General features: G+C 56.5%; 10 protein-coding genes across 10 annotated transcripts; 3 read left to right on the top strand and 7 right to left on the bottom strand.

Annotated features, from left to right (window-relative positions):
* Nucleotides 1-1,411, bottom strand: L226DRAFT_615181 (uncharacterized protein; the record flags this gene model as incomplete). The annotated part of the gene is made up of 5 exons (XM_067686741.1): nucleotides 1-456; nucleotides 508-532; nucleotides 597-1,131; nucleotides 1,182-1,318; nucleotides 1,378-1,411. 5 exons carry the CDS (start codon nucleotides 1,409-1,411, stop codon nucleotides 405-407), a joined length of 783 nt encoding a protein of 260 aa, XP_067532463.1. The 3' UTR covers nucleotides 1-404.
* A 531-nt stretch (nucleotides 1,412-1,942) lies between these two features.
* On the bottom strand, nucleotides 1,943-4,449 carry L226DRAFT_467782 (heat shock protein 70; the record flags this gene model as incomplete). Its single annotated transcript, XM_067676092.1, has 8 exons — nucleotides 1,943-2,199; nucleotides 2,257-2,460; nucleotides 2,520-3,538; nucleotides 3,590-3,666; nucleotides 3,719-3,794; nucleotides 3,966-4,227; nucleotides 4,288-4,336; nucleotides 4,393-4,449. 8 exons carry the CDS (start codon nucleotides 4,447-4,449, stop codon nucleotides 1,943-1,945), a joined length of 2,001 nt encoding a protein of 666 aa, XP_067532462.1.
* Nucleotides 4,450-4,704: 255 nt separating this feature from the next.
* On the bottom strand, nucleotides 4,705-10,309 carry L226DRAFT_537637 (uncharacterized protein). The gene is made up of 7 exons (XM_067681353.1): nucleotides 10,145-10,309; nucleotides 9,848-10,095; nucleotides 8,814-9,490; nucleotides 7,597-8,762; nucleotides 6,200-7,541; nucleotides 6,065-6,148; nucleotides 4,705-6,003 (listed from the first exon to the last, which is right to left on the bottom strand). Exons 2-7 carry the CDS (start codon nucleotides 10,092-10,094, stop codon nucleotides 5,041-5,043), a joined length of 4,479 nt encoding a protein of 1,492 aa, XP_067532461.1. The 5' UTR covers nucleotide 10,095; nucleotides 10,145-10,309; the 3' UTR covers nucleotides 4,705-5,040.
* Nucleotides 10,310-11,150: 841 nt separating this feature from the next.
* Nucleotides 11,151-13,616, bottom strand: L226DRAFT_525028 (uncharacterized protein; the record flags this gene model as incomplete). The annotated part of the gene is made up of 5 exons (XM_067678932.1): nucleotides 11,151-12,008; nucleotides 12,068-12,241; nucleotides 12,314-13,168; nucleotides 13,220-13,432; nucleotides 13,485-13,616. 5 exons carry the CDS (start codon nucleotides 13,614-13,616, stop codon nucleotides 11,151-11,153), a joined length of 2,232 nt encoding a protein of 743 aa, XP_067532460.1.
* A 426-nt stretch (nucleotides 13,617-14,042) lies between these two features.
* Nucleotides 14,043-15,185, top strand: L226DRAFT_615178 (uncharacterized protein; the record flags this gene model as incomplete). The annotated part of the gene is made up of 3 exons (XM_067686740.1): nucleotides 14,043-14,191; nucleotides 14,253-14,787; nucleotides 14,845-15,185. The coding sequence occupies exons 1-3, from the start codon at nucleotides 14,108-14,110 to the stop codon at nucleotides 15,183-15,185; spliced, it is 960 nt and encodes a 319-aa protein (XP_067532459.1). The 5' UTR covers nucleotides 14,043-14,107.
* A 576-nt stretch (nucleotides 15,186-15,761) lies between these two features.
* On the bottom strand, nucleotides 15,762-18,960 carry L226DRAFT_537635 (uncharacterized protein). The gene is made up of 5 exons (XM_067681352.1): nucleotides 18,849-18,960; nucleotides 18,378-18,718; nucleotides 17,189-18,314; nucleotides 16,947-17,131; nucleotides 15,762-16,895 (listed from the first exon to the last, which is right to left on the bottom strand). Exons 2-5 carry the CDS (start codon nucleotides 18,525-18,527, stop codon nucleotides 15,852-15,854), a joined length of 2,505 nt encoding a protein of 834 aa, XP_067532458.1. The 5' UTR covers nucleotides 18,528-18,718; nucleotides 18,849-18,960; the 3' UTR covers nucleotides 15,762-15,851.
* A 433-nt stretch (nucleotides 18,961-19,393) lies between these two features.
* L226DRAFT_615176 (uncharacterized protein) lies at nucleotides 19,394-20,409 on the top strand (the record flags this gene model as incomplete). Its single annotated transcript, XM_067686739.1, has 4 exons — nucleotides 19,394-19,477; nucleotides 19,528-20,074; nucleotides 20,135-20,164; nucleotides 20,216-20,409. The coding sequence occupies 4 exons, from the start codon at nucleotides 19,394-19,396 to the stop codon at nucleotides 20,284-20,286; spliced, it is 732 nt and encodes a 243-aa protein (XP_067532457.1). The 3' UTR covers nucleotides 20,287-20,409.
* Nucleotides 20,410-20,628: 219 nt separating this feature from the next.
* L226DRAFT_537634 (peptidyl-tRNA hydrolase II) lies at nucleotides 20,629-22,037 on the top strand. The gene is made up of 7 exons (XM_067681351.1): nucleotides 20,629-20,652; nucleotides 20,726-20,787; nucleotides 20,856-21,094; nucleotides 21,208-21,264; nucleotides 21,345-21,413; nucleotides 21,481-21,492; nucleotides 21,591-22,037. The coding sequence occupies exons 3-7, from the start codon at nucleotides 21,005-21,007 to the stop codon at nucleotides 21,777-21,779; spliced, it is 417 nt and encodes a 138-aa protein (XP_067532456.1). The 5' UTR covers nucleotides 20,629-20,652; nucleotides 20,726-20,787; nucleotides 20,856-21,004; the 3' UTR covers nucleotides 21,780-22,037.
* Nucleotides 21,868-23,160, bottom strand: L226DRAFT_615174 (uncharacterized protein). Its single transcript, XM_067686738.1, has 3 exons — nucleotides 23,063-23,160; nucleotides 22,894-23,007; nucleotides 21,868-22,845 (listed from the first exon to the last, which is right to left on the bottom strand). The coding sequence occupies exons 1-3, from the start codon at nucleotides 23,109-23,111 to the stop codon at nucleotides 22,067-22,069; spliced, it is 942 nt and encodes a 313-aa protein (XP_067532455.1). The 5' UTR covers nucleotides 23,112-23,160; the 3' UTR covers nucleotides 21,868-22,066.
* A 46-nt stretch (nucleotides 23,161-23,206) lies between these two features.
* L226DRAFT_537631 (retrieval of early ER protein Rer1) lies at nucleotides 23,207-24,596 on the bottom strand. The gene is made up of 7 exons (XM_067681350.1): nucleotides 24,313-24,596; nucleotides 24,224-24,233; nucleotides 24,164-24,169; nucleotides 23,918-24,107; nucleotides 23,728-23,862; nucleotides 23,554-23,661; nucleotides 23,207-23,486 (listed from the first exon to the last, which is right to left on the bottom strand). Exons 1-6 carry the CDS (start codon nucleotides 24,496-24,498, stop codon nucleotides 23,589-23,591), a joined length of 600 nt encoding a protein of 199 aa, XP_067532454.1. The 5' UTR covers nucleotides 24,499-24,596; the 3' UTR covers nucleotides 23,207-23,486; nucleotides 23,554-23,588.
* Nucleotides 24,597-24,761: the final 165 nt, after the last annotated feature.

The raw sequence follows: 24,761 nt of genomic DNA, 5'->3' as shown, positions 1-24,761 counted from the left end.
CGTATACTATGAGAGTTGAAGCTTCATGTCCTGTCTGAGTGTCTCCCGAGACATCTGCGCTGGAGAACTATCGGCTGTCTCGCAGGGCGGGCGTAAGAGCAACCGGACACGATATGGAGATGAAGTGATGACTGATGATACACAAATGCAAGGATTGGACAGCCTGGCGTGAATCCGCGAAGTGACGATATAGACAGCGATAGCGACAACGAGCAGGATTCAGATCCTAAACAGACAAAGCCGGACAAAAAGCGAGGAAATTGGGGACGGGAAAGGATATCAGGAGCGCGAATAGAAGGGTTTACGAGACGTTCTCCTCCTTCTCGGCACTCTTCGCCTCCTCCTTCTTCTCGACGCTCTTCGCCTTGTTGACGCCCTTCGCCTTGTCGACGCTCTTCGCCTTGTCAGGGCTCTTCGCCGATCCTGTCTGCCCAGCCGCGACGACCTTGGCCTTGCCTGGAGTAGGGCTCAGTACATTATCGCGTCGCATACTTAACTTCAACCCACCCTGAGGCTTGGCAGCCGTCTTCGCCTTGACCGTGGAGCAGTGTTAGTATAACGATAGTCAACAATGGGGACGACGCTGAACTGCCCACCTTTCTTGGGTGGCACTCGATACCATCGCCAATCTAAAGTGTCAAGGTACCACATGGGAGGCTCGTCGGTCTCGAGGACACTGTCCAGCTTGTCAAGGTATACCCGCTTAAGGATACCGTCGTAGTTCGAGCCGACGGTCAAACCCCATTCGGAGTGTCCCTCGCTGTCGCGGAGAAGCTGAATCTTGATCAAATCTGGGGCGGAATCTGGAAGGCCGAGATATTTACGAATCGCATAGGGGAGTTCGAGACTGTAGAGCGTTTCCGAGATGTTCGGCTTGCTTTCCAAGTAGTCCTCGGGCGAGTATTGTTCATCGTCATCGTCATCCAACCCTTCAGTCGAAGGAGCAAAGCGGTACTCCACTGCATCCGGAAAGTGTTTCAGCGCGATCTCCATGATCTTGTCGTGACCGAACCTCCAGCCGTATCGCAGCGTAGGGGGTCTCAAGGAAGTTGTGTTGGGGGATGGGAGGAGATACTTGAAGGGCAAGGAGGGGCCCTTGAAGGGTTGTTGCGCAAGTACGCGACACGCGTCCTGTAAGCTATTAAGAGGTGTTACTACCCAGGTGGATACATTCGACGTACCTCTCTCGTGTACTGGATGCCGTCCGCAGGGGCGAAAAGGAATTCGGGAGGGACTGATTGGAATCTGGGCCTGTTGGAGCATCGCAGGGATCGCTTGTAGGGGAGAAGACTCGCAGAGGCGATTGTAGAAGAGAAGACTGGTCGGTGAGAGGGTGGTATGGGGCCGGTAAGGGTGGCGCAGCCCGTCGGAATTCACGCCTCATCCGGTGACGAGTCTCAGTGAGGGCCATGATCTCCGATATTGCGAGTCGATGGTTAGGGTTGAGCTGTGCAACAGCACTCAAACGCAAGCCAGCACATATATACATAGTACGTTACCATTCGACTGCACACGTCAACTAACACCGGCAGTCTGATTTACCTTAACGAACTCTAACCAGCAAGCGTGATACACACATGAGAAAGATCCAATCCAAGAGCGGCAGACAAGCGCGCATTTTCGTAAGTGATGCATGAGTGTAATACATTGCTTGTGAAGCATGCGAACTATACTACCGAAGCAGTGGTGAGAGGGGGGGTGACGAATGCGTGGGCGATACTAGAACAATCATAATGTACGTGTCAATATAAGTTCGTATTCTAATGCTGCTGCTGCAGATGATGGTCGGGTGGGCTGGACTAGGTGGCGTGGACGGTGGAGACGAGGGCGGTCAACGACGACCGACGGTGAGAGATGCGCGATGGGAGAGGGTCGAGGAGGGAAGGGTAGTAATGCGGGCGGGAGCGGACGAGAGGGGCAAGAGGGAGAGAAGATGGGGAACTTAATCCTTCTTCTCCTCCTTGTTCTCCGAGTTGGGCTCAGAGGACGCAGCACCCTCAGCGTTGCGCTTCTCGTAGACCTTCTGGAAGAGACCGAGCGAGGCCTGCTGGGTCTCGTTGACCTTCTCGCGGATCTTGTCAGCATCGACCGAGGCGTCGCCAGCCTGACCCTTGACGGCGAGCTCGCGAAGCTCAGAGACGAGCTTCTCGACCTTAGCCTTCTCGGTCGCGTCAATCTGATCCTTGAACTCGTTCATGGCTATGGAGAGCAGTCGTTAGCTACTTGTTCTCAACGCTGACATTGACGGCAACTTACCCTTCTCCGTGTCTGAGCAAACGGAGTCGGCCTTGTTCGCCTCCTCAATCAGGGTCTTGCGCGCCTTGTCAGTCTCGGCGTACTCCTCGGCCTCCGACACCATGCGCTCAATATCCTTGTCGCTGAGACCAGACGACGAGGCAATGGTCATCGACTGGTCCTTGTTGGTCGCCTTGTCCTTGGCGGTGACGTGGACGATACCGTCTGATATATCGCATGTCAGTGAGAACACATGAGGGAGGTTATAAGTAGATGTTACATACCAGCATCGATGTCGAAGGTGATGTCGATCTGAGGAACACCCTTGGGGGCAGGGGGGATGCCGACGAGGTTGAAGTTGCCGAGCATCTTGTTGTCCCGGACGAGCTCACGCTCACCCTGGTAGATCTTGACCTCGATGGCGGTCTGGCCGTCAGCGGCCGTCGAGAACGTCTGCGTCTTCTTCGTCGGGATGGTCGTGTTGCGGGAGATGAGCTTGGTCATGATACCGCCGAGAGTCTCGATACCAAGAGAGAGGGGAGTGACATCGAGGAGGAGGATGTCCGTGACGTTGCCGGCGAGGACACCACCCTGGATGGCAGCACCGATGGCGACGGCCTCGTCGGGGTTAACACCCTTGCTGGGCTCACGACCGAAGATACTCTTGACAGTCTCGACGACACGCGGCATGCGGGTCATACCACCGACCAGGATGACCTCGTTGACCTCGCTGGCCTTGACACCAGCATCCGACAGCGCCTTCTTGCACGGGTCAACGGTCCGCTGAATAAGCGGTGACGTCAAGCTCTCGAACTGCGACCGCATAACCTTCATGTTGACGTGCTTGGGGCCGCTCGCGTCAGCAGTGATGAACGGAAGGTTGATCTCGGTCTGAGTGGTTGACGAGAGCTCAATCTTGGCCTTCTCCGCGGCCTCACGGATACGCTGGATGGCGACGGGGTCCTCGCTCAGGCTGAGACCGGTCTCCTTTTTGAACTCCTTGAGGATGTGCTCGACGAGGACGATGTCGAAGTCTTCACCACCCAAGTGCGTGTCACCGTTGGTCGACTTGACCTCGAAGACACCCTTTTGCATCTCCAGGATGGAGATATCGAAGGTACCACCACCGAGATCGTAGACCGCGATGACAGAGTTGTCGGCACGGTCAAGACCGTACGCGAGGGCGGCAGCGGTGGGCTCGTTGATGACACGGAGAACGTCGAGACCCGCGACGGTACCAGCGTCCTTCGTTGCTTGACGCTGCGCATCGTTGAAGTATGCGGGGACGGTGACAACAGCATGGCTGAACGATGTCAGACTCATACCCATTAGTGGAAGAACGTATGATACTCACTTGACCTTCTTGCCCATGTACTGCTCCGCAGTCTCCTTCATCTTCGTCAGGACCATAGCAGACAGCTCCTCCGCAGACTGGGAGGATCGTGAGAACACCACTCCTGAAACTGAGAGACACAACACTTACGAATTGCTGCTTCTTGTCACCGTTGGTGACCTCGACCGCTGGCCTACCGTCCGACTTGGGAACGATCTTGAAAGGCCTGCGAAGGGAAAAAGCGGGGTCAGCATCCGTGACTCATAGCGGACTCAGAATGGACACGTCATCACCCCGGCCGAAGGATACAGCGCACGGGACATGCATCAAGACGAAGGGGAAGGGGGGAAGAAGTAGCGTAGAGAGATGAATAAGCGAGACCAGAAAGGCTACTCACCAGTGCTTCATGTCCGCCTTGACCTCCGCATCGTTGAACTGACGACCAATGAGACGCTTGAAGGCGAAGACGGTATTCGCACTGTTCACGACCGCCTGACGCTTCGCGGGGAGACCAACAAGACGCTCGCCGTGTTTTGTGAACGCGACGACCGAGGGTGTTGTCCGCGCACCCTCGGAGTTCTCAATCACCTTCGCAGTCTTGCCCTCCATAACGGCGACGCAGGAGTTGGTCGTTCCAAGGTCAATACCGACGACAGGGCCTATGCGCGCATGTTAGTACGTCTGTCAGGAGCTGCGTCGGATGCCAGCAAACAACTCACCGTTGACCTTGGAGTTCATATTCCTGGCAATCATCGACCGCGGGAGGCCCTGCGCACAAGTTTAGCATCGTCGTCGCCGTCGCGCGCGTTGCAAACGTTGCTCACCGCATAGTTACCGGAGCGGGAGACGGATTGACGGAGGGAACGAGCAGCAGCAAACATGGTGGAAGAGGGAGAAGGAAGGATGCAGCCAGCGTATCCCGCTTCCAAATTTTGTAGGCGAGTGCGTAAGATTATGTAATCACTCGGTTTAGCCCGGTTACCGGGAATTTTCCGGAATCCTAGCTGGCGCTTACGCAATTACTATGTTCCGACGACTTCCTTGCGGTTCCTTGTATTTGCCTCCTCTCAGTTGTGTACCGAGTACTTCAACTCGCTCTTAGGTTGTTTGGAGCACACAGCACACAATGACCAGGTTGTTCGAGAGTCAGAAACGGATATTATCGTCGTGCAATACTGTGCGAGTAATAAGTACACACTAATGCAAACACCAGCGCGAGTATGCGTGGAATATAAGACACCGAGAGTGCGGAGAGGACAACAGAGGCAGAGAGGAATCGCAAACAACCAGGCAAGACGACCGGGGGAAGGGATGGGGCAGTGTGGAAGTCCCTCCCAGTCAAGGTCAGAAACGAAAGCAGCAAGGATGGGGAACGGGGGGGTACGGAGGAATACGGGTGGTAATGCACAATGCGGAGCAAGGAAGAACGGTCAGAAGAAGAAACATAAGGCGAGGATGCGTCAGTGTACTGTCTATGTCAGAAGCCCAACCAGCTTGTCGCTGTCCATCGACTTGCTCGCAAGTCGTGTCCGCCGCTCCTCGTCCTCGTGCAAATGCGCGCCCTTCATCATAATCGCGAACAGGTTCAACGCCTTCGGCGCGTCGATCACAATGTCGTCGAGGATCTCTGCCGTTGGCGTGAAGCCCTCTTCGAACGACGCAGGTGAGCACAGATTCCGCGAGACCGCGCGGTCGAACAAGTCCGCGACGAGCTGCGCGTCTGCCTCCTTCGACTCGATCGCCTTGGTGACGAGCTTGTCGACAAGCATGTGCCGGTGCTCGGACGGCAGCTTCGTGAAGTACACCTCGGCCTCCTCGAGATCGCGGATGCTGAAGAACTCCTTCGAGTCTTCCTCAATCCGCGTCTTCGCCTCAGCCTCAGACATACCGTGACCGCCGGTCGTCGATTCGGCGCCCTCGTCGTCCGAGTTGGCGGCGGACGCACCGGGCGTGGACTCCGACTTGTTCTCCACGGGCACAGAGCGAGGAAGGAGTTGCAGCCTCTTGCGCTGAGGCTGGCCAGCCGCGTCGGGCGCACCGCCAGAGCCAAGGTCGATGCTGTTCTTGCGGCTTGGCGGGCGACTCGACTTGCCAGACGGGACCTCTGCCGCGAGCTCGGGGTTGCCGCTGAGCATGGAGAACATATTCGTCGAGCCAGCACGAATGGTGCTCTCACGGCTCTTCGTCTTGTCGCCCTTCTGGAACACCGAGCTCGGGCCAAACGTCATCGGCGTCTGCTTGTTGATCTGACCGAACTTGGACAGGTCGCCGGCCTTCGACGCAGGACGAGTAGCAGGACCGCCAGCGACAGCCCAACCGTCGGGTCCGACCTGTGAGTGGTCGCCACGGTCGCCGCCCCGCCTCGAACCACCACGCGACATGCTGAGCGTACGGTTCATGGCTTCTTTGTCGGCTGCGGCCTTCTCCTTCAAAGCCTGGCAGTGACAGTGATACGTTCAGACCTCGGAGGTGTACGAAGATCGGGAATGCACGTACCAACTCGTGGATAGCAGCGAGTGTCGTCGGCGCGGCCATCTGGTTCCGAGGAATCCACTTGCGCTCGCGCAGTTCGATCACATCCTGAAGACTTTTCGTCAGAGTAAGCTAAAACGGATATATGAAACAACGTACCTGCAGCATGAACTGCATACGGGAGTTGACGTTCGGGCTCTTCGTGAGCTCCTTCATGCGCGAGAAGTAGACGTCCATGTGCGCGCGGGCCTTGGGGGTATCGAGGATCTGGCCAACCGTCGTCAAGAGCTTGCACAAGCTCTCGATCTCCTCTTCCTCCGGGTTCTCGACGTTGCCAAGGAGCTTCTTGACACACTCGTGCATGATACGCTCCGTCAGCATCTGCAGCTTGAACAGCTCGCCGATGAACTTGATGAGACCGAGACCCTGACGCTTTGCCTTCTGCGCAGCGTAGTACTCTTCGGAGAAGGTGTCCTCTCCCTCCTTGTTCGCCTCGTTGGCCGCCTTCACAGCCTGATCCTCCGTCGCCTTCGTCGCCGCGGCAGCGGCAGTGGCCTCTTTCGCGACCCAGCCACGCTCGAAGTCTTCTTGACAGCGGTTGAGAAGGTACTTGCGGAAGAGCTGGCCGCCCGCGATGGGCTTGCCCTCGGCGTTCTTGATGCCGTCGTCGCGCACGTTCGGGCTGATCTGCTCCATCATCTTCCGGCACAGACGCGCGTACATCTCGGACCATGTCGCCTCGTCCGTCGCCTTCTCGAACACGAGCCGGGTGACTTGGATGAGCGTCCTGGCGTCCTTCTCCTTCTCCGGCTTGTTCGCCCACTCGATGATCTGGTCGGAGATCGAGTCGAACCGCTCCATCGTGAGCTTGTTGAGCAGCGCGCGGACCTTGCGGTCGACGACTTCGGGTGACTCCTGCTCAGTGGGCTGGCCCTTCTTCGTGAGACTCGCAGGAGTCCAGCGGTTAGCGGAGACCTCGAGCGGTGCGACGGGTTCGAGGTTGACAGGGGGAAGCATGGACTGCTGGCCGTAGGAGCCGCCTGGTCCAGACGGGCCGCCGGTGCGGTCCTTCTCCCCACGCTTGTTGCCGCGCTGACTCCGAGTGCGGCCGCTGTTCGAGTGACCGGCACCGCCCTGACTCGACGAACGAACCATGGGCGAGGGACGACCGAAGGGCATGCCAGCCGGACCGCCAGACATGGACGCGGAACGATTCGACTGAGCGAACCGCTCCTCGCTTGACATCTTCGGGGTAGAGAACTGACCCATAGTGAAAGGGTTGACAGCGGGCTTGTTGAAACCAGAGATACCGAGACCAACAGAGCCCTGACGGGAGGGAGGAGGCATGGTGGAGGACGACGAGCGTCGGCCGTGCGAGCCACCGCGGGTCATAGCGAAACTCTGGTCCACAGGCTCGAGGCCAATCGCGTCCAGAGGTGGCAAGGAGTCGGGCTTCTCTTTGCAGACGGCCATGAACTGGAGAAGGAAATCTCGGTCGTACCTGGAGTATACACATGAGCAAAGAACTTGAAGGGTTAAACATTAAAGATAAATACCGGAATTTGCCTTGCTTCGCGTTGACATTGAGCTCGGGCTTAGGGCTCATGACACCCTCGGGATACTGGATGCTGCCGATATCCTCGATGATGCGCGCGGTGGCCAGCGCGGAAGGAAGAGGCGCAGGGATGGCGGGGTTCTTCGTTGACGAAAGGTCGAGGCGTCCTGGGCGACGCTTACCCTCGGATGGCGTGAGCGTGGTGTCGATACGGAGTGGTGCCTTGTCGGAGACCTTATCCTTGGCCTCCTCCTTGATCGCCTCATCCGTGGCGTCAGCAGTCTCCTGGACCTCACCTTCCTCCGGCTCTGCCTTGGCCTCCTCCGCCTTGGCCTTAGCCTCCGCCTCCTTCGCAGCACGCTCCTCTTCCTCCTTCCGAGCCTTCTCCTCCGCCTCCTTCCGTAACCGCTCCTCCTCCGCCTCCTTCTGCTTGCGCTCCTCCTCCTTCTGCCGCTTCTCCTCCTCCTCCTGCTCCTTCCGCCGCCTCTCCTCTTCCTCCTTCTGTCGCTTCTCCTCTTCCTCGCGCTTCGCTTTCTCCTCCGCGTCGCGCTTAGCCTTCTCCTCTGCCTCCTTCTTCGCTTTCGCCTCAGCCTCTTTCTTTGCTTTCTCCGCCTCTTTCTTCGCTCGCTCAGCCTCCTCCTCTGCTAGTCTCTTCTTCTTCGCCTCCTCGGTCTCCATGCGCACCGGCACTGTCCGCCGTGCGGGCGAGCTCGGAACGATGGGCGAAGACACTGCAGCAGGCGTCGCATGCTTCTTCAGCTGGTCGAGGTCGACTTCCTGTCCGGTGACAGACTTGATGACGACGCGCTTCCCAGGCGTGAACGCGCTGGCGCTCGAGTTCAATCGGGAAAGGCCGCCGCCGGGAGCGCTAGAAGATTGCGGGGTAGACGGAGTTGACGACGAGATGCTGCTAAGACTCGAGGTATGGGTATGCGGCGATGGCGTGGAGTGGGTGGGATGTGCAGGAGGAGGAAGGGCAGGCGTGAGAGTGGGGGTACCAGGCGCGTGCAATGGCGGCGGCTGTCCTCTCGGGGACATCGGCATGCCGGACATAGGAGCACCCTGCGGGCCCTGGGGTGGATGATGTTGTGGCGGCATGTGTTGCGGCAACCATTGCGGCGTCTGGTAGGGGTTGTAGTTCGGATCCACAGGCATGCCAGGGTAATACTATACCGAGTGTGAGGAATTAGACATAGTGACGCATATTAAGAAACTTACGTAGTAACCCCATTGCGGCATCGGGACGGGGGCGCCCTGAGGTACGGCCTGTGGCGGTTGCCCACCATGAGGGGGCGGCCCTAGCCGCGGGCTAGGCATGGCTTGGGGGAGGCCAGCTGAAGGCGGACCAGGAGGTGCGGGTGGTCGCCCATTGACGTTTCCATTGGGTACCTGTCGAGGGAAGCTAGGTGAACGTGGTGGACCGCCTGGGCTTGGTACTGGCATGCCATTTGGCTGCGGTGGACGGAAGTTGCTGTACGGAGCGCCCATCTGGGAAGGCGATGCTTGGTGATGATGCTGTCCGCCTTGCGCTGACAACGAGGACTGAGGGAGGGGAGCAGGTCGAGTAGAAGGGGAAGCAGGGGTGGTGGTCGATGAGGAAGGCCCATCTGTGCTCTTGTTCTGGAACAGGCTTTTCACATCAAACGCCATGCGTTTGGGAGTCGATGAAGATGCAGCAGTTGATGAGGACGCCGTGGCGGAGGACGTGGATGCTGCGGAAGGTGGTGTTCCTGTCGAGAACGATGTGGTCCGCGAGTGCATTTTCCCGTTCGTGCTTGCTGCAGGTACGCTGCCAAACGACTTGATTCCATCCGGCTTGATGGTCGGTACGGAGGCGGGGGAGGACGATATAGGTGCTGAGGCATCGTCTATGGACCCGAAGGTCACCGATGAACCTAGGATGGTGTGAGCTTGGGTGTAAAATGCACATCGTGAACGACACCGGAGCAGAGCGGGAGATGTGGGACGGGGATGCACTGGTCTGGGAGTTTGGGGGACAACATCACGCTTGCCTCAGATCCTCAGCACGTTGCAGGATCTCATCCCTCACAATATGTGGTATCGAAGCCGAGCCGTCGGCGCCCTAGGACCCTCGCACGATACCTCCTCAGCCGCGGCTGTCTGTCCACGTCCCCATGGACAGACATGAACACGACTTCTTGAAGAGTTGAGGAGCCCTCCGTGGACTATCGAGCCCATGCCTCCACTGTTTCCCCAGATATCCCTGCCGTACTGCAAGAGAGGGTACGCACCTGCTTTTGAGCCATTTGTGGGTGTGCGAGCTCCTACGCCATCTTTGAACGCTACACCCTGTCCCAACGTACTCGGTCGTCTAGAGTGGGTAGTTGGTGCTGAAGGAGCGGTCACAGAAGGAGCGGGAGATTGCGGTCGGGGCGACGGCGCTGTCGAAGTGTTCGCTGGCGGGCCCTTTGCCCAAGCTGACTTTGACGGTAGCTGCGACGACGTCTTTGATGCAGAGGTCGTTGAGGATTTGCTCATTCTACGAGCAAGATGAGGAGAAGACGGGGGTTGCGAGGATAAAGACTCACGAAATGCAGCGATTTGGATGATTGATAATTGAACTTGGCGTCGCGTGAAGGTCGGTCGTGAAAGCTGACCTGCCTGCAGGCGAACAAAAGGTCGCGAGGAGGTTCTAAAGCTCGAAAATCGGATGCTGGGGGATCAGCAATCCGCAGGATGTCTGTCCAGGTGGAAGACGGAGGCAAGGTGCACCAGGACTCCGAAACAAAAAATCAGGCGCGGGGTGGGACCCCGGCATCACGTGGCACCGCATCCTCTTACTAGTGACATCACACCGGGCCCGCGATGATACAGTCATGTTGCAAGTAAGCTGTGTATGTTATTGACACGACATAGGATATCGGTTCGAAGCACTATGTTCGACGCTGTAGGGCTTAGAGACCTTCTAAGACCATGGTACAACGTGCATCTTGCCGTTGTGATGGTGAGACCACGAGTAGCAACACATACATATAAACGTACCCATCAGGCGGATCATTTTATGGCCCCGAACGTGGAAACCACTCTGCAACTGTAGTCGGCTTAATCTAGGGGTCCTAGTCCTACATGCAACTGATCATTGACGTAACTGATAGTGACACTTCGGGTGCGCCCATGATGTGCTTATACGTTGCCCTCAGCCTCGTTCGACGATTGCACGTTTCACGGTGGTGTCGGAGGACTCAGAATAGCAGACTTTCTGACTCGGATGACAGAACATGATTTAGGCAAATACGAGAGCATGAGCAGTACGACGCGCTAGGACTTGCAAATACCCGATGCTAAGACGGAGTGTATACATAGTGGTAAAGGTTCGAGGGGCCCGACGGTGTGTGCAGCGGGGGAGGGGATGTCTTACGCTCAACTCGTAGCGCCGTGTCGTAGTAGGTGATATTGAACGAGAGCGGAACCTGAGGCCTGGTGATTGAACATGTTCTCTTATGAGTGCAGATCAAGAAGAAGACACGACGAAGTTGCGAAGAAGGGTCCCGAGGTGTCGGAGCTGTACCTTGACTATCGCGCTCCTGCATGTGGTCAATCCACCGGGTTCCTAGAAGAACGAAGCTGGCGTTTCGTGTCTGGATACTCGCGGCCGGCCTCATCCTCCATCGTCGCGCGCTTCGAGCCCGTTGCGGGTCGGGATGTCGCATGCCCCTCGTGGTGCGTGTTGTTCTTCGGACGGTAATTCTTGGGAAGCTGATCCGGAACAGTGTCCTGCGGAGGCCACTGCAGCTCCTGCTCTTCCAGGAAGAACGAGGCATACAGGGTGACGATCTCCTCGTGACTCTCCAGCTGTGCGGCCACACCCATCAGTTGCGCCCGCTTCTTAGGTGTAATATCGGCTTGCGCATGCTTGACTCTGGCGACGCCAGCAGCAGTGGGTCGATACAGCCCTTTCATCTGCTCCCGCATCCGAGCGAACTGGCCTGAGGGCAGAGCAGCGGTTCTAGTGGGTGGCGGAGGGAGATTGTGGCCGGTAGGTGATGGGCTTTTCGCAAGCTGATGAAGAGTATACCGAGCGCTGAAGAGGCGAAGGAGACTGGCAATCAAGTCGTTCAAGATGTGGGTCTCAGAAGGGGGCAAGTCCCTGGTTGTGGGCGGAGGGACAAAGCCGGCAGGAAGGCTGAAGGTGAGAGACCCTGATCCGGGCACAGAGATTGCGCCTTGGTGCATCGCGTCGTACTTCATTTGTCCGCAGTAGTAATCGCCCCTGTGCTTCAGGTAGCCATTGAAGTAGCTAGACATGAACTCACCGACGTCCTCATAGTTGTGACGGAGGTATCGGATGGCGAAGAACAGCAGGACGTGGAAAAATGCTTCGATTTCGTCCGGGATACTGGCTGGTTGATCTGGGTTGCTGAGCGTGTAGGCAGACATGAACTGCCAGGTACCCTTTAGAGTGCAGAAGTGGAGGTAAGCGCGTGGTGAGACAACGACAAAACGGTACTGACGGTGCGGTCAGATTGTTGGGCTGTATCCAGAATGTCTGTACGCTTCGATACCTCCCAGTCCGTGAGGAGACCTACGCGCTCTTGCACAAGCTGCCCATCCACGATGCTTTCCCGGATGTAGATGAGGACGTTGCCTGCACTGACGTCCCGGTGGTTCACGCCCTTTTTGTAAGCCTGTCTATGCGCTATAACGAAGCACTCAGGTCAGATTGACAGAACCTCGTCGAACGCCTTCCGTCTACGTACCTTGAATGCAAAGGCAGATGAGGCAACAAGTTCTGCGGCGTTCCGGAAACAGCCCATAGGCAAGCCAACTTCTTCTACCACGATCCGATAATGTCGATGTGTCTTCAGCGGGCAATCCGGTTCGTCCGGGTGGAGAGCCTTCCACACTTCTTGTGAGTCCGTCTGCTGATCTTCGACATCGCCGTGACACACGAGTGTGGGTACACCTTCCACTCTCCCGGCACCGATTCCATCGTCGTTGAGATATGCTAGAACGTCACCTTCCCGCTCAATACCCTCATGTGCGACCCGCCAAGCATCCTTGAGGTACACGAATGGTCCCTCTGGGTTGTCGCAGTCAATTGCGACGTAGCAGCGAGTGCCCCGACCAGCGAGCTCAGACGAAGCAAAGTGCGGACCGCCAACGAGGAAGTCACGGCCGTCCACGCGTATCTTGTATCGCTCCAACTTATTCGTGATCGACTCCTTGAACAGAAGACGCGCGTGTCGCCCGATCTCGTGAACACCCTCCAGGATAGGCTTCTCCGCCCGTTTCTCTATCAGCTCGTCCTCCGCACTGGTGGAGAGCACACGCGTCACAGTAGGATCGTGGCCTCGCTGAGCAGCAGAGAGATGGCAGAGACGCCAGAGGAATCGCCCGAGCTTGATCGGCTCCTGGTGGTAGTTGAACTTCTTCGTGACGACGATCCCAGAGTGGTCCCAACGGATGAGGCGCGCCATGTCTCCGAAGAGGACGACGGTGAAGAGGTGGGCGCGGTGCTGTTTGGTGTAGAGAAGAGTAGCGTACGACATGATCTGGCCGAGATTGTCTTTGCGACGCTCCGACGTCGGCTCAAACTTGGAGTCCTCAGCTTCCTCGTCGAAGGGATCGTCGAGACCAGCGTCCGGTTTTCACTCGAAGAGAACCTCGATGGCGGCCCAGTTCGCTCCTTCTTCTCTGTCAGTGGGAGCGGAGAAGGTGGGATACAGCGCCATATCGCAACGCTGCCTCGTCTCGTCGAGTGGGTCGACCTTGTTGGCGGTCACGACCACCTGATAACCGTATTGGCCCTCTGGTTCAGCTTCCCTGCGGTTGTCATCGTTGTCCGCGTGCTTCAGCCACGTATTGATGTGACTTGTCTGGAGATGTTAACAGCTGCAAACCACCAAAAAAGTGATCTTTCTAGCTCACCCCCTTGTCCCGAGAGTTCTCTGGTCTGATGGGTTTCTTCAACGTCCAGGAGGAGAGCTCCTCAGGCTCATGTTCGCCAACGGGCGCGGGAACGTATCGGTCCATCCAATCTTGATATTCCAACATACACATCTTGGCGTGCATACTTATCCTCTTTCCTTCACAACAGGCCTTGGCTAGGATGTTTTTCAAGTCGATAGAAGCGAATGTCTGCCACGAGTAACGACCGCCGGCCTTCAGCGCTTCAAGCAGCTTCCAATATTGATTGTGATGATAGACTTCCGGGACGTTGGTGAGACTGAGGTTTCTTTCGTACGAACGACCAACATATGTTGTTGCGCCAATTGAAGTCCGTAAAATGAGACGTCCGCAGCCTAGAAGGGTAGGAGCAGAAGGATAAGAGTGGCGGTGGTTACTAGAACAAAGTTGACGTCCGTGACGGACAATAGGCGCGCATGTTGCACGTGGGCGCGTAGCATCCGATGGAGGCTTGTCCACCGCCAATTTCAACAGCGACACTAGCTTGTAAGTACTACTGACTGTGCCAACCGCCGTCCATTCCTGCTGCAGGCCCGTCTGATTGTCTGCCTACGGGAAACAAGTGCCAACCACCATTTTTCGTGATGGAACCGCGCCCACAATACCCAATCCACGTCCCTCCCGAATACCTTTTCGCTCCTGCGGACGGCATCCAGTACACAACGGAGGTACGTCGAATGCAGGGTGAATGTATCAACCTGTGTAATAACACTCCCTGCTTCCTTCCAGGATATACCCCGCGCATTTGCGCAGCAACCCATCAGAACTCCCTCCTTGCCTGCGTATCTCATCCCATCTCCCAACACGACCACCTTGAGACCCCCATTTCTGCATTATGGATGGAAGCTCGGTTCCAACAAGCTCCTGGAGATTGCGCAGAAACACTTCCCTGATGTCGTGGAGTATCGCTTCGCTCCTGCGAGAGAAGGGTTGGATGACCATGACGAGGACTATCCACCTGAGGAGTACTTGGAAAACAAGCCGAACGTTGGGGAAACGATCTTTAATGGCCAACTCCTCTTCGCGATTTACAAATATATCGATCTTCCCGTGAGCCGGGCCCCGACGTTGATCAACGTTCGGCTTCTCAACGACAGCGAGGGAGACGAGTGGGGCTTGACCGTCGGCTCGAACTATGACGGTGTTATCGAGCGGGTATTCCTTGACAAGCTGCAGACTATCCTCGAGACTGAGGAGCCTCCTATGTGGTACCTTGACATTCATGATTGTGAATGGTATCGAGTACCATCTCCCATAGCAAAAGGTGGGTAGCTCGGCGTCGTTCCCGTTAAGGCTTCGTTATACTAACACCACTACACAGTAAAGGCGAAGACGACTGCCAAGTCTAAGGGTGGGTTGAGGTCGAGCGTGCGACTCGATAATCTGTTAGACCTTACTCCAGGAATGGCGAAGAGCACCAAGAAGGCGAAGAGCGCCGACGAGGCGAAGAGCGTCGACAAGGCCACGAAGGCGATTAAGACGACGAAGGCGAAGACGAAGATGAAGAAGATGAGGAAGGCGAGGACCGCCAACGAAGGCGAAGACCGCCGACAAGGCGGAGAGTGCCAAGAAGGAGGACGCTGTCTCGTGAACTCCCTTCTAGTCGCGCTCCTGATCTCCCTTTCCGTCAATTGTGTCCTCATTGTCAAGTTGTCCGTTTAGGATTTCAATCCCCTCCGCTATCATCATCGCTGTCTACCTCGCCACTTTGCGGATTCATGTCACGCTGTCCGCCGTTGTTGCACTTGTGTAGCACCAGTTATCACTTCCTCTCCAATATTGTGTCCATTCATCCCTGATATTCAAATGTTGGAGCAGCCGTCTACAAAACATCGAAGGTCTGCTGAGCGACTACGCATCTCCAGGGTTTCTCTGTGCTGCATACCGCTCTTCATGCGAATCCGCCCGATTGACAGTAAACTTGGTCATTCAACCGTAACATAGTTCTACAATAGACTGTAATGACATGACCGCCTTGTATGACGGCAAAGAGATCGTCTTAAGAGCTAAGACAAGCAGATCCGCGTAACATCTTGGAATAATCTTGCCAAGCTTCGGGTCTGCCAGCATGATCGCTACGCCGACATAGGATCATTGCGTCCGCAAAGCGGAGTGGTGTCTACGTACCGGTGTTGGTCGTCGCATGTTTGAGAACCCGCGCTGAAGGCAGGACAGAACTACGGAACTGCGGATGTGTGTTGGGTCTCCGAAAGCTGCCTATGGCACCGACCGAGTATCGCAGACTCAATCTCAACGTCCAACATGATTCGTTTTATGGGTTGAAAGACAGACAGTATCACGAGCGATATACGAACAGTAACTCCCGAATCAAGCACGACCCTTCCCCTTCCTCCTCGAACCCGTCTGGGGCACGCTGGGCATGCTGGTCCAGTGCGCCGTGCGCTTCGCAGACCGTGGGACGTACTCATCGTCATCGTCATCCTCCCGGTTGAATCGCTTGCCACGTGTACCGCTTGCTGTCGGCGGCACATTCAGTGACCTGATCGTCGCTGACCGAGTGCGTGTGCCGACCTGAGAGGTGGTGGGAGTGGTGGGATTGGTGGGAACGGGTCCTGGGGCAGGCGTCAGGCCCTTGTCCTTCTTGGGATCGATGTCCAGACGGAGCTGATCGGGAATCTTGTCCTTCTTTGGCCACACGAGCGTTGGATCCCTGAAGGGGGCCGAAAGAACAGTAATGAACTTGGTATGGTCCGTAAGTTTGTCAGCATCGTCTTCGTACTTCTTCCTCTCTGCAGCAGTGAGCTCTTTCTTCTGTTGCACTTGGCTTGGCACTGGATCGTACTTTGCATCGAAGAAGAAGGCGTCCATGTCCTCGGCACTCTCGTCCTCGGCGTTCTCATCCTCGTCGAACACGTCTGGTGGTTGCGACGAGGTGGACGTGGTTCCCATGGATGCCACCGGGTTGGCCAACTTCAAGAGCGCATAGCGAGCCTTCAACAGCTCCAAAAGGTTCTTGAAAACGTTATTGATGGGATGGGTCTCGCAGAGGGGTCGAACGTGAGATGGGAGCGTCGATGATGAGGAACCTGCCTGAGGAGGTTCTCCTGCCGGTAGTTGGACCGCCGGACCTCGAGGAGGACAGTAGAAGATGAGCTGGTCGTCATGTGCGTGAGTGATCGTGCCTTCCGCCATGGCTTTGCTCTTAGCTAGCCCGCAGAAGAAGTCGCTGCCGTCGTTCCGGAAGTCATTGAAGTAGTCCTGCATAAACCGCCTAACATTCTCGCAGTTATGACGGAGGAAACGAATGGCGTAGAAGAGGAGGACGTGAACGAAAGCCTCCAGTTCGTCTGGAAGCTGAATCGCCATTTCCGGGTGGTTGAGGATGTAAGCGGACATGAACTGCCACGTTCCCTGTAGATTCACAGATTAGTCTCAGAAATTTCAATCAGCAGAATCACGTACGGTGCGATTGGGCTGCCGTGCGGTTTCAGGCGCTTTTCTGCGTTTTGACAACTCCCAATCCGTCAGCATACCGATACGCTTCCGAACGAGTCGACCATTGACGATCTTCTCCTTGATGCAGATGAGGACGTTACCCGCGCTGACATCGCGATGGATTACACCTTTATCGTAGGCTAGTGCATGGGCTGACGGGAAGAGCAAGCAGTTAGTGACGGAACCGATAACAACGCATTGAAGCGTACCCTGAATGCAGAGGCCAATAAGGTAGACTAATTCCTTCGCATTCCGGAAGCGACTCATGGATAGTCCGACCTCCTTCACGACGATGCGGTAGTGACGGTGCATCTTCAACGGACAGTCCTGCCTGTCCGGATGGACTATCTTCCACACCTCTTGCGAGTCGGTCACCTGGTCACCCATGCGGTCCTTGATGTCGCCATGACAAACGAGCGTGGGGACCCCCTCGATCTTCTCCCCATCGTTCAGGTACTTCAAGACGTTCCCCTCGGGCTCGATACCATCGTGGTCAACCCTCCATGCGTCCTTGAGGTAGACGAACGGGCCCTTTGGGTTTGAACAGTCGATAGCGACGTATCCGCGGGTGCCGCGCCCGGCCAGCTCAGGCGAGAGGAAGTGGGGAGCACCGACGAGGAAGGAGCGCTCGCACTGGCCGTCGTGCATATTGATCTTGTAGCACATCTTCGCTGTCCTGAGCGATTCGGCGAAGAGAAGGCGTGCGTGTTGCCCGAGCTCGATTCCGGTAGCCTCGTCGACTATGGGAGTCTGCGCGCGAGGAAGCATTATATTCTTGTACTCGATGCTGTCCGTGTATACCTCTTCCACAGTCTTGTCGTGGCCACGCTGAACCGCCGACATGTGACAAAGACGCCAGAAGAAACGGCCGAGCTTGCTGGGCTCTTCACGGTAGTTGAACTTCTCTGTAGCGACGACGCCCGAGCGGTCCCAGCGAACGATCCGTGCCATATCCCCCAGTAGAACGACGGAGAACTGATGCTTGCGGTGTTGGGATTGGAAAATGGTGGAGGCGTACGACATGATCTGGCCCAGGTTTTCCTTACGCCTCTCGGACGAAGGCAGGAACTTGACAGCTTTGTCGTCGAAGGGATCGTCCTGGGTCGACTCAGGCTTGCATTCGATGAAGACCTCGACCGCAGACCAGTTGGCCTGTTCTGTCCCCTTCGGAGCCGCATACGTGGGGTACAGAGCGAGATCGGCCCGCTGTTTGGTTTTGTCGGCTGGGTCGGTCTTGCTGGCGGTCGCAACCACCATGTAGCCGACTCCGGGCCACGGGGCCGCTTCGTTATCCGCGTTATCAGCGCCTTTGATCCAGGAGTTGAAGGTGTCCACCTATTGTTCATGTTGTCAGCAACCACCAGCAACCACCATCGACGCCCGAACATGGGCACGCACCATAGCCTTAGCGTTGAGATCATCCTCAGGCCGTGGGGGACCATTCCACCGTAGAGCCGAAAACCTCTCTTGCTCATACTTGTCCTCTGGCTGGGGGAGATATCTACCGAAGAAGTAGTCGACCTTCACAACGGAAATCTTGCCCTCCATGCTGCGTCGTTGTCCCTCCTGAATTTCGGCAGCTAGTGGTTGACCGATAGAGACAAAGCAAGTTGATTGGAATAGAGAACCAGGGTTAATCGGACTAGCGTTGATGGCTGCCGGTTGATTGGGTTGTGGCGGGGGAGTCGATGGTGGATCCGGAGGCACGGCGGAAAGAGCGGGTGGCGAGTACAGAGGCACTGCGGGAAGAGCAGATGGTGGATCCGGAGCAATGGCGGGAAGAGGGGGTGGTGGGTCCAGAGGCATGACGGGAAGAGCTGGAGTTCAGCAAGAGGGTGGTGGGTAGGAGGAGGAAGGAGGGAGACTTACGGATTAACGCTCAGGCCGAGATCTTATATGCGCAACACCGCTTATTGTCGCACGGATAGAGGCACAATGGGGAGGCTGACGCAAGCGCGGTGACGGTAGTGGTTAGGACAAAGTCAACCTGTGGTATAGACGCTCATACGCGTGCCATGCACGTGGGCGCGTACTACCGCACTCCGGCCTATAGCTCACTGCAAAGAACGTATCGTTTCCTACACCCAAAAATCGAAACGAAACTCTTGGAAACGAAAGGGCTTCCTACTCCCCTTCCAAGTGAGAAATGATAGCCTTCATGTTACTGATAGAGGCTCCTGATGCCTTCTACTAACCGAGAAATGCGTGAAAGCCAGGCTTTCAGCATGCTTCCCTTAGCCAGCAAAGTTAACATTTAGGCTAAACGTTTCCAAGGCATTTCCCGAAACAGGAAATGGTCATATCTTCGCAGTGCTAGCTCTGCCAACCACTACTTCACAGTGCGCTGCCCTTATCCTCGCAAACCAGTTCTCTCTCGGCGCCACTTTCTATCATCGCTGCGACCGAATACCGTTATGGACCCGCGGAGACCATACCCGATCCACGTCCCTGCGGAATTCCGTTTCGCTCCTGCGGACGGCATCCAGTACACTAGGGAGGTACGTCGAATGTATCCGCCTGTGTAATAACACTTCGCAATACCTTTCAGGACATGTTCCGCGCGTTTTCGCAACAACCCTTCAAGGGCCCCTCCTTGCCCTCAAAGTATCTCATCCCATCCCCCAAGACAACCTCCTTGAGACCCCCTACACTGCGATACGGCTGGAGGTTCGGTCACAGCAAGATCATGGAGATCGCGCTGAAACACTTTCCGGATGCAGTGCAGTATCGCTGTGCTCCTGCGACGCAAGGATTGAGTGGTGACGATGATGATGACGACTACTCGCCCGAGGACTACTTGGAAAGCAAGCCGAACATTGCAGAAACGCTCTACAGTCCCGAACTCCCCTACGCGATTCAAAAATATCTCGGCCTTCCAGATTCCGCCCCCGAATTGATCAAAATTCAGCTTCTCCGCGACAGCGAGGGAGACAACGAATGGGGTTTGACCGTCGGCTCGAACTATGTCGGTCTCCTTAAGCGGGCATGCCTTGACAAGCTGGAGACTGTCCTCGAGACCGACGAACCTCCCATGTGGTACCTTGACACTTTCGATTGGCGATGGTATCGAGTACCACCTCCGCCCAAGGCAAAAGGTGGGCAGCTCGGTGTCATTCCCGGTTAAAGACTGTCGTTACACTAACACCACTCCACAGCCAAGGCGAAGGCAGGTTCCAAGTCTCAGGGTGGGTTGAGGTCAAACATGCGACTCGATAATGTGCTAAACCTTACTCCAGGCAAAGCGGCGAACACTACCGTCGTGAATGGGCAGACGGCCGCACGAGGATCGGCGGAGAACGTCTCGTGAACACTCTCTATTCACCTTGTAACTAATCACTCGCTCGGTGTCCTCATTCTCCAGTTGTTCAGCCATGTCTGTCTAGGATCTGAACCATGCCCGTTGTCGCTATCGCTGTTCACATTGCCACTTTGCGGATCTATGCCACGCTGTCTATAGTCGTTGCATTTGTATATTATCGCTTATAACTTTCCTCCAATTATTGTGTCTGTCCATTCCCAAATCCGCGGAGCAACCGTCTGGAAGAGCATCCAGGGTGGTGATGTTAGTACCGAGCGCGCCCGCTCGGCCCGCGCGTCCGGCGCAACACTCCTACTTCGACCCAGCGCTTCTCTCCTTTTCCTCCGCCTTGCAGGATCCATACTCACGCAAGAGGTGAAGTTCACAGTAGAGCCCCCATACCACCTGAGGATAAATGCATGGAAATGCTGACCCTCCATTATGCTAGGCAAGAGTCCGCTGGCATTGTTCGGCATTATACCTCGACTCACTAGTCCTGGGTACTTTCAAGTAAGTAGCTCACTTCGATCGAAAACTCTGAACTCGCTGACGCGCTCGCTCTACCTTGGGCTCTACAGGCAACATACTGTCTGTACGAGCACTCCTCTGTACTAGTCCCCCAGCTTCGCGGGTTGCTCTGCAGTCGCTGCTTCTTCCGAATCCAGCCCACTACGGTTTTCGAGCTGGCCCAAGTTTTTACCGTCGACGCCACTCGACCGTCGTGAAGATGGCGGAAATTGCGGAGACACAAGGCGCGACGACAGCCACGCAGCAGCCACTCGTGATGCAGATCGTCGTGCGCCGGGACCTGCTCGACGTACGTCCATCACCTTGTATAGGGCTTATCTTCTGTGTCCCAGGCTGATCTTGTTCCCTTCTACATCTGTATGGTGACGATGACGATGGCGAACGCGGCTTCGCGCAGGACAGGCCGAAGGCTGGGGTGTGGGCCCGCTGATGGCGCAGGTTGCGCATGCGACATCCGCTGTAAGTTCTACTGTCATTCGCTTCTCAGAATGGTCGAGAGGCTGAGGCTGAGATGCTGACCCCTGATGATGCCAATGTAGGTCTTGCACGAGACCCGCGAGCGTCCAGAGACGCAGGCATACATGGACGACCTCAAGAACATGCGGAAGGTGCGACCTGCCTCCTCCTCTTGATAGTCTCTGACTGGTAGTGATGTTGACATGCATCCCCCGCCAGGTTGTCATGCAGGTACGCCGCCACGCTGTTGCCCTCCGCCGTGCATGCACTCAGTGCTCACCACGCACGCATAAACTACATCATCATGCACACACGCTTGCCATGGGCAGACCACAGACCAGGCGAGCATCGAGAAACTCGCAAAGCTGCTCGATGGGTGCGATCCCCCGGTCCCGTACCACCTCTGGGTCGAACAGCCGGAGAACGTGCCGACGTGCCTCGCGCTCTCGCCCAACCGGAGGGAGCCGAAAGTCAAGAAGGCATTGGATAAGTCGGGCTGTCGGTTGTGGAAGGGGTAGACGGCTGGTTGGCCACTCTAGCTCTAGCTATGGTTCGCTGTGACAGGCAGCGGATCTGCATTTGGGCTCACCTCGCAACATGGCACAGCGCAGAGCAAAAGGGGCTGGGTTGGGCATCGTACTATGGAACAACAACACATGAAATACTGTGATCTGCTACGCCTCTCGCTACTACATACGAAAGTGTGGGATCGAATGTCTGCGGGGCCGGTATACAACAGTCCAACGTGGATATCCGCGTACATGTCCAGGCTTCAGAGCAAACGTCCACAGGGACCCGAGGTTATCTACAACACGAAAGGTATGACGGCCTTGCGCTCCTTGGGATAGTCCGGGAAGCGGTTGTGGTACCACTTGTGGCCCCTGTACGCGCGCGGGAGCATGGCCCAGATCTCGTTGAAGAAGAAGATCCACGGCGGGGTGACGCTCGCCGTGAACGCAGCGACGGACACGAACGACGGCGCGGGGGCCGCGGCGAGCGCGAACCCGAGCCACTCTGCCCACTCGCAGAAGTAGTTCGGGTACGAGATGAAGCGGTAGAGCGCGCCGTGCGGGACCGCGTAGTGCTCGCCCCTGCTCTTCTTGTCCTTGCCGTTGTTGTCGTCGGCGTCGGCGTTGGCGCCGGGAGCCTTGTCCTTGCCCTTCGCTTTGGCGTTGCGTCGGATGTTGAGCAGGATCTCGTCGTGGTAGATGTTCCCTGCGAACCCGGCGGCCCAGAGCGCGACCCCGAACCAGAACAGCGGGCGCTGGAAGGCGCCGGCGAGGAAGGCCTGCGCGGGTGGGGAGGAGAGGTATGCGCCGAGGAGCGAGCCGTTCAGCGTGTTGAAAACGACTGCGGAGAGGACGACGGAAAGGTGCGATGTGGAGCGGGAGGGCGTGCGCAGGGGAGAAATAAGGGCGCGGTTGAGGTAGTGCGTCAGGAAGAGGGCCGCGAGGAACGTGGGCGGGTGCGTAAGGGTGAGCGGCGGAGAGGTTCCGACAGCCTCGGGAGAGAGTGGGGAGTGCGTGTACGTGTATATGAACGTGCCGAAGGACACGAGCTCCATGAATATCCATGAGCGGATGCCTGCAGCGGATGAGGATGGTGGGTATGAAGACGGCTAGAAATGCTCACCGTCAACCGATAATATGCTCTTCTGAAGTATTGCGAACCGGCCAAATGGCGCATCCACGAAGAACTGTGGTGGAAGAAAGAAGGGCGGAACTATGGTAAACCACTTTCGTGCAGCTAACGTGCAACATTAGACCGTGAACCTTGTGGTCACAAGCGCCAGGCTACGCACCATCGTACACCACCTGTGCTTTATGGACGTCCAACAGGAAGGATGGCATGGTATGGCACACGCACAACTTGTGGTTATGACGGTCGAGGGTATACTTGCAAGTGTATGTACCCAAGATGTACCCCGCATTTTCGTCATGTAGCGTGGCATTGTTTGTGCATGTTAGTAACAAGCCCCTGCCCGACAGGGCCGTGTACAGTGAGTGTACTTGGTATATGTGATAGTACGCTAACTACTGCCCAAGTAAATGTTTCATGGCTTGCGAATGAAGGTGACTGAGTCGAAACCAATTGATCGGTAAAAGTCTATCGGACACTGGTCGTACAGACAGTCCGCCCTGCATTAGGTCGAGTGTATAGAACATTCCGGTATGATAGGCGTAGCAAATCGTTCTATGTCATAGCAAGCACATCCGACGGGCTTCCTAAGGGGCGGACAAGAGGGCGAGCATCAACAAAGGTTGTCAAAGCCACTTCGGTAGATGTACTCACTACATACACATCGTGGTAGACCCCCGCCACGCTCTTCACCTGTGTCCGCCGCCGTAACGCGCCTTGCGGCCGAGGTCGAAGGGCACGTACTTGTACTTGATCATGTGTCTGTCATTACGGCGTACGTCAGCGCGCCACCTCCCGTGAACGTCAAGTTGATGATGCGGTACGTACTGTATTTGCCGGCGCATGGTGAGCGCGAAGAGGACGAAGAAGTACACGACCAGGATGGGCCAGTACACGGGGACGTCGAACATCTCGAAAAACGACGCGAAGAGCGCAAAGATGGTGGCGCGCGTCGCGGACAGCCTGTCCCTCGCCGTCAGTGTTCAATGTATGGGAACAGAGATGAGACTGGACGCACCAGAACTGCCACTCAGGCAGCCGCCGCACGAACGGGCGGAACTCGTCGTCGCGCTGCGAAGGCAGCGGTGAGGCAGAGCCCTCCTCGCCCTCCTCGAGCTCATCCGCGAGCAGGTCGTCTTGCAATGATGGGTCGAACCTCGGTTGCAGGAACGCGAGGAAGAGGTTCAAGAGGTAGATGGCGTGTGCGTCTTCGTGGCGAGGGTCAGTCTCTAGTCCTAGACATGTAGTTGTGACGAGCACGTACAGCATACTACAAGCTATTTGTCAGCACATGAAAAGCATCGCAATGCAAAGGATGACGCACCAATATACCACTGCAACCCCAAACGTTCATCCAGTCCACACTCCTGTCAAAACATGCACTCTGGCCGGGTGAAAGTGATGGAAACTCACCCCTTGCGCAAATACAATCCTCAGCATAAACAACGACAGCAACCCCGCGGTTCCCAACCATCTATACAGCACGAAGGGGGTGACCTTGTCCAGCCACTGCTGATACTGCCGCTGTCCTTTCGCATAGTGCGCCATGAGCGGCTGAAATGGCCCTGCCGTTGCATCTGGATCCGAGGAGGACATCATTTTGTGGATTGTGCAAGATAGCGACCGTTAGTGCCGGGAGGAAAGGCCGAGGATGAGAGAGGAGGGAAGAGGAGGTAGTTGGTGCTATGGCCGCGGGCGACGTGGACACGGATGGAGAACTGCGCGACAAGTGTTCGCGCGGCAAACTCCGACAGACGCTCTCGCCCCCATGTCGCGAGCAGAGGCCGGCCCGGGGTCACAAGGGTCGCGAGTCCACCACCGCCTCTTTATCGCTCACGACGACGACGGCAGATATCGCGATG

The sequence above is a fragment of the Lentinus tigrinus genome, assembly GCF_003813185.1.
Source record: "Lentinus tigrinus ALCF2SS1-7 unplaced genomic scaffold L226scaffold_26, whole genome shotgun sequence".
NCBI lineage: Eukaryota > Fungi > Basidiomycota > Agaricomycetes > Polyporales > Polyporaceae > Lentinus > Lentinus tigrinus.
Note: the sequence above shows the minus strand (reverse complement) of the source record. Positions and strands in the feature narration are given on the sequence as shown.

Excerpts from the sequence above, each read along its gene's own strand:
- L226DRAFT_537637 (XM_067681353.1), bottom strand. The coding sequence starts at position 10,094 with ATGAGCAAATCCTCAACGACCTCTGCATCAAAGACGTCGTCGCAGCTA. Across the intron at positions 7,542-7,596 it reads GCGAAGCAAGGCAAATTCCG|GTACGACCGAGATTTCCTTC; the intron begins GTATTTATCTTT and ends TGTATACTCCAG. Across the intron at positions 6,149-6,199 it reads GTATGCAGTTCATGCTGCAG|GATGTGATCGAACTGCGCGA; the intron begins GTACGTTGTTTC and ends AAAAGTCTTCAG.
- L226DRAFT_537635 (XM_067681352.1), bottom strand. The coding sequence starts at position 18,527 with ATGGAGGGCAAGATTTCCGTTGTGAAGGTCGACTACTTCTTCGGTAGA. Across the intron at positions 17,132-17,188 it reads TATTGGCCTCTGCATTCAGG|CCCATGCACTAGCCTACGAT; the intron begins GTACGCTTCAAT and ends TCTTCCCGTCAG. Across the intron at positions 16,896-16,946 it reads CACGGCAGCCCAATCGCACC|GGAACGTGGCAGTTCATGTC; the intron begins GTACGTGATTCT and ends GTGAATCTACAG.
- L226DRAFT_537634 (XM_067681351.1), top strand. The coding sequence starts at position 21,005 with ATGGCGGAAATTGCGGAGACACAAGGCGCGACGACAGCCACGCAGCAG. Across the intron at positions 21,095-21,207 it reads TGCGCCGGGACCTGCTCGAC|GCCGAAGGCTGGGGTGTGGG; the intron begins GTACGTCCATCA and ends CGCGCAGGACAG. Across the intron at positions 21,265-21,344 it reads TTGCGCATGCGACATCCGCT|GTCTTGCACGAGACCCGCGA; the intron begins GTAAGTTCTACT and ends ATGCCAATGTAG.
- L226DRAFT_615174 (XM_067686738.1), bottom strand. The coding sequence starts at position 23,111 with ATGCCATCCTTCCTGTTGGACGTCCATAAAGCACAGGTGGTGTACGAT. Across the intron at positions 23,008-23,062 it reads AGCACAGGTGGTGTACGATG|CTGCACGAAAGTGGTTTACC; the intron begins GTGCGTAGCCTG and ends GTTGCACGTTAG. Across the intron at positions 22,846-22,893 it reads GAGCATATTATCGGTTGACG|GCATCCGCTCATGGATATTC; the intron begins GTGAGCATTTCT and ends CATCCGCTGCAG.
- L226DRAFT_537631 (XM_067681350.1), bottom strand. The coding sequence starts at position 24,498 with ATGATGTCCTCCTCGGATCCAGATGCAACGGCAGGGCCATTTCAGCCG. Across the intron at positions 23,863-23,917 it reads CTGCCTGAGTGGCAGTTCTG|GCTGTCCGCGACGCGCGCCA; the intron begins GTGCGTCCAGTC and ends GGCGAGGGACAG. Across the intron at positions 23,662-23,727 it reads ACCATGCGCCGGCAAATACA|ACACATGATCAAGTACAAGT; the intron begins GTACGTACCGCA and ends CCGTAATGACAG.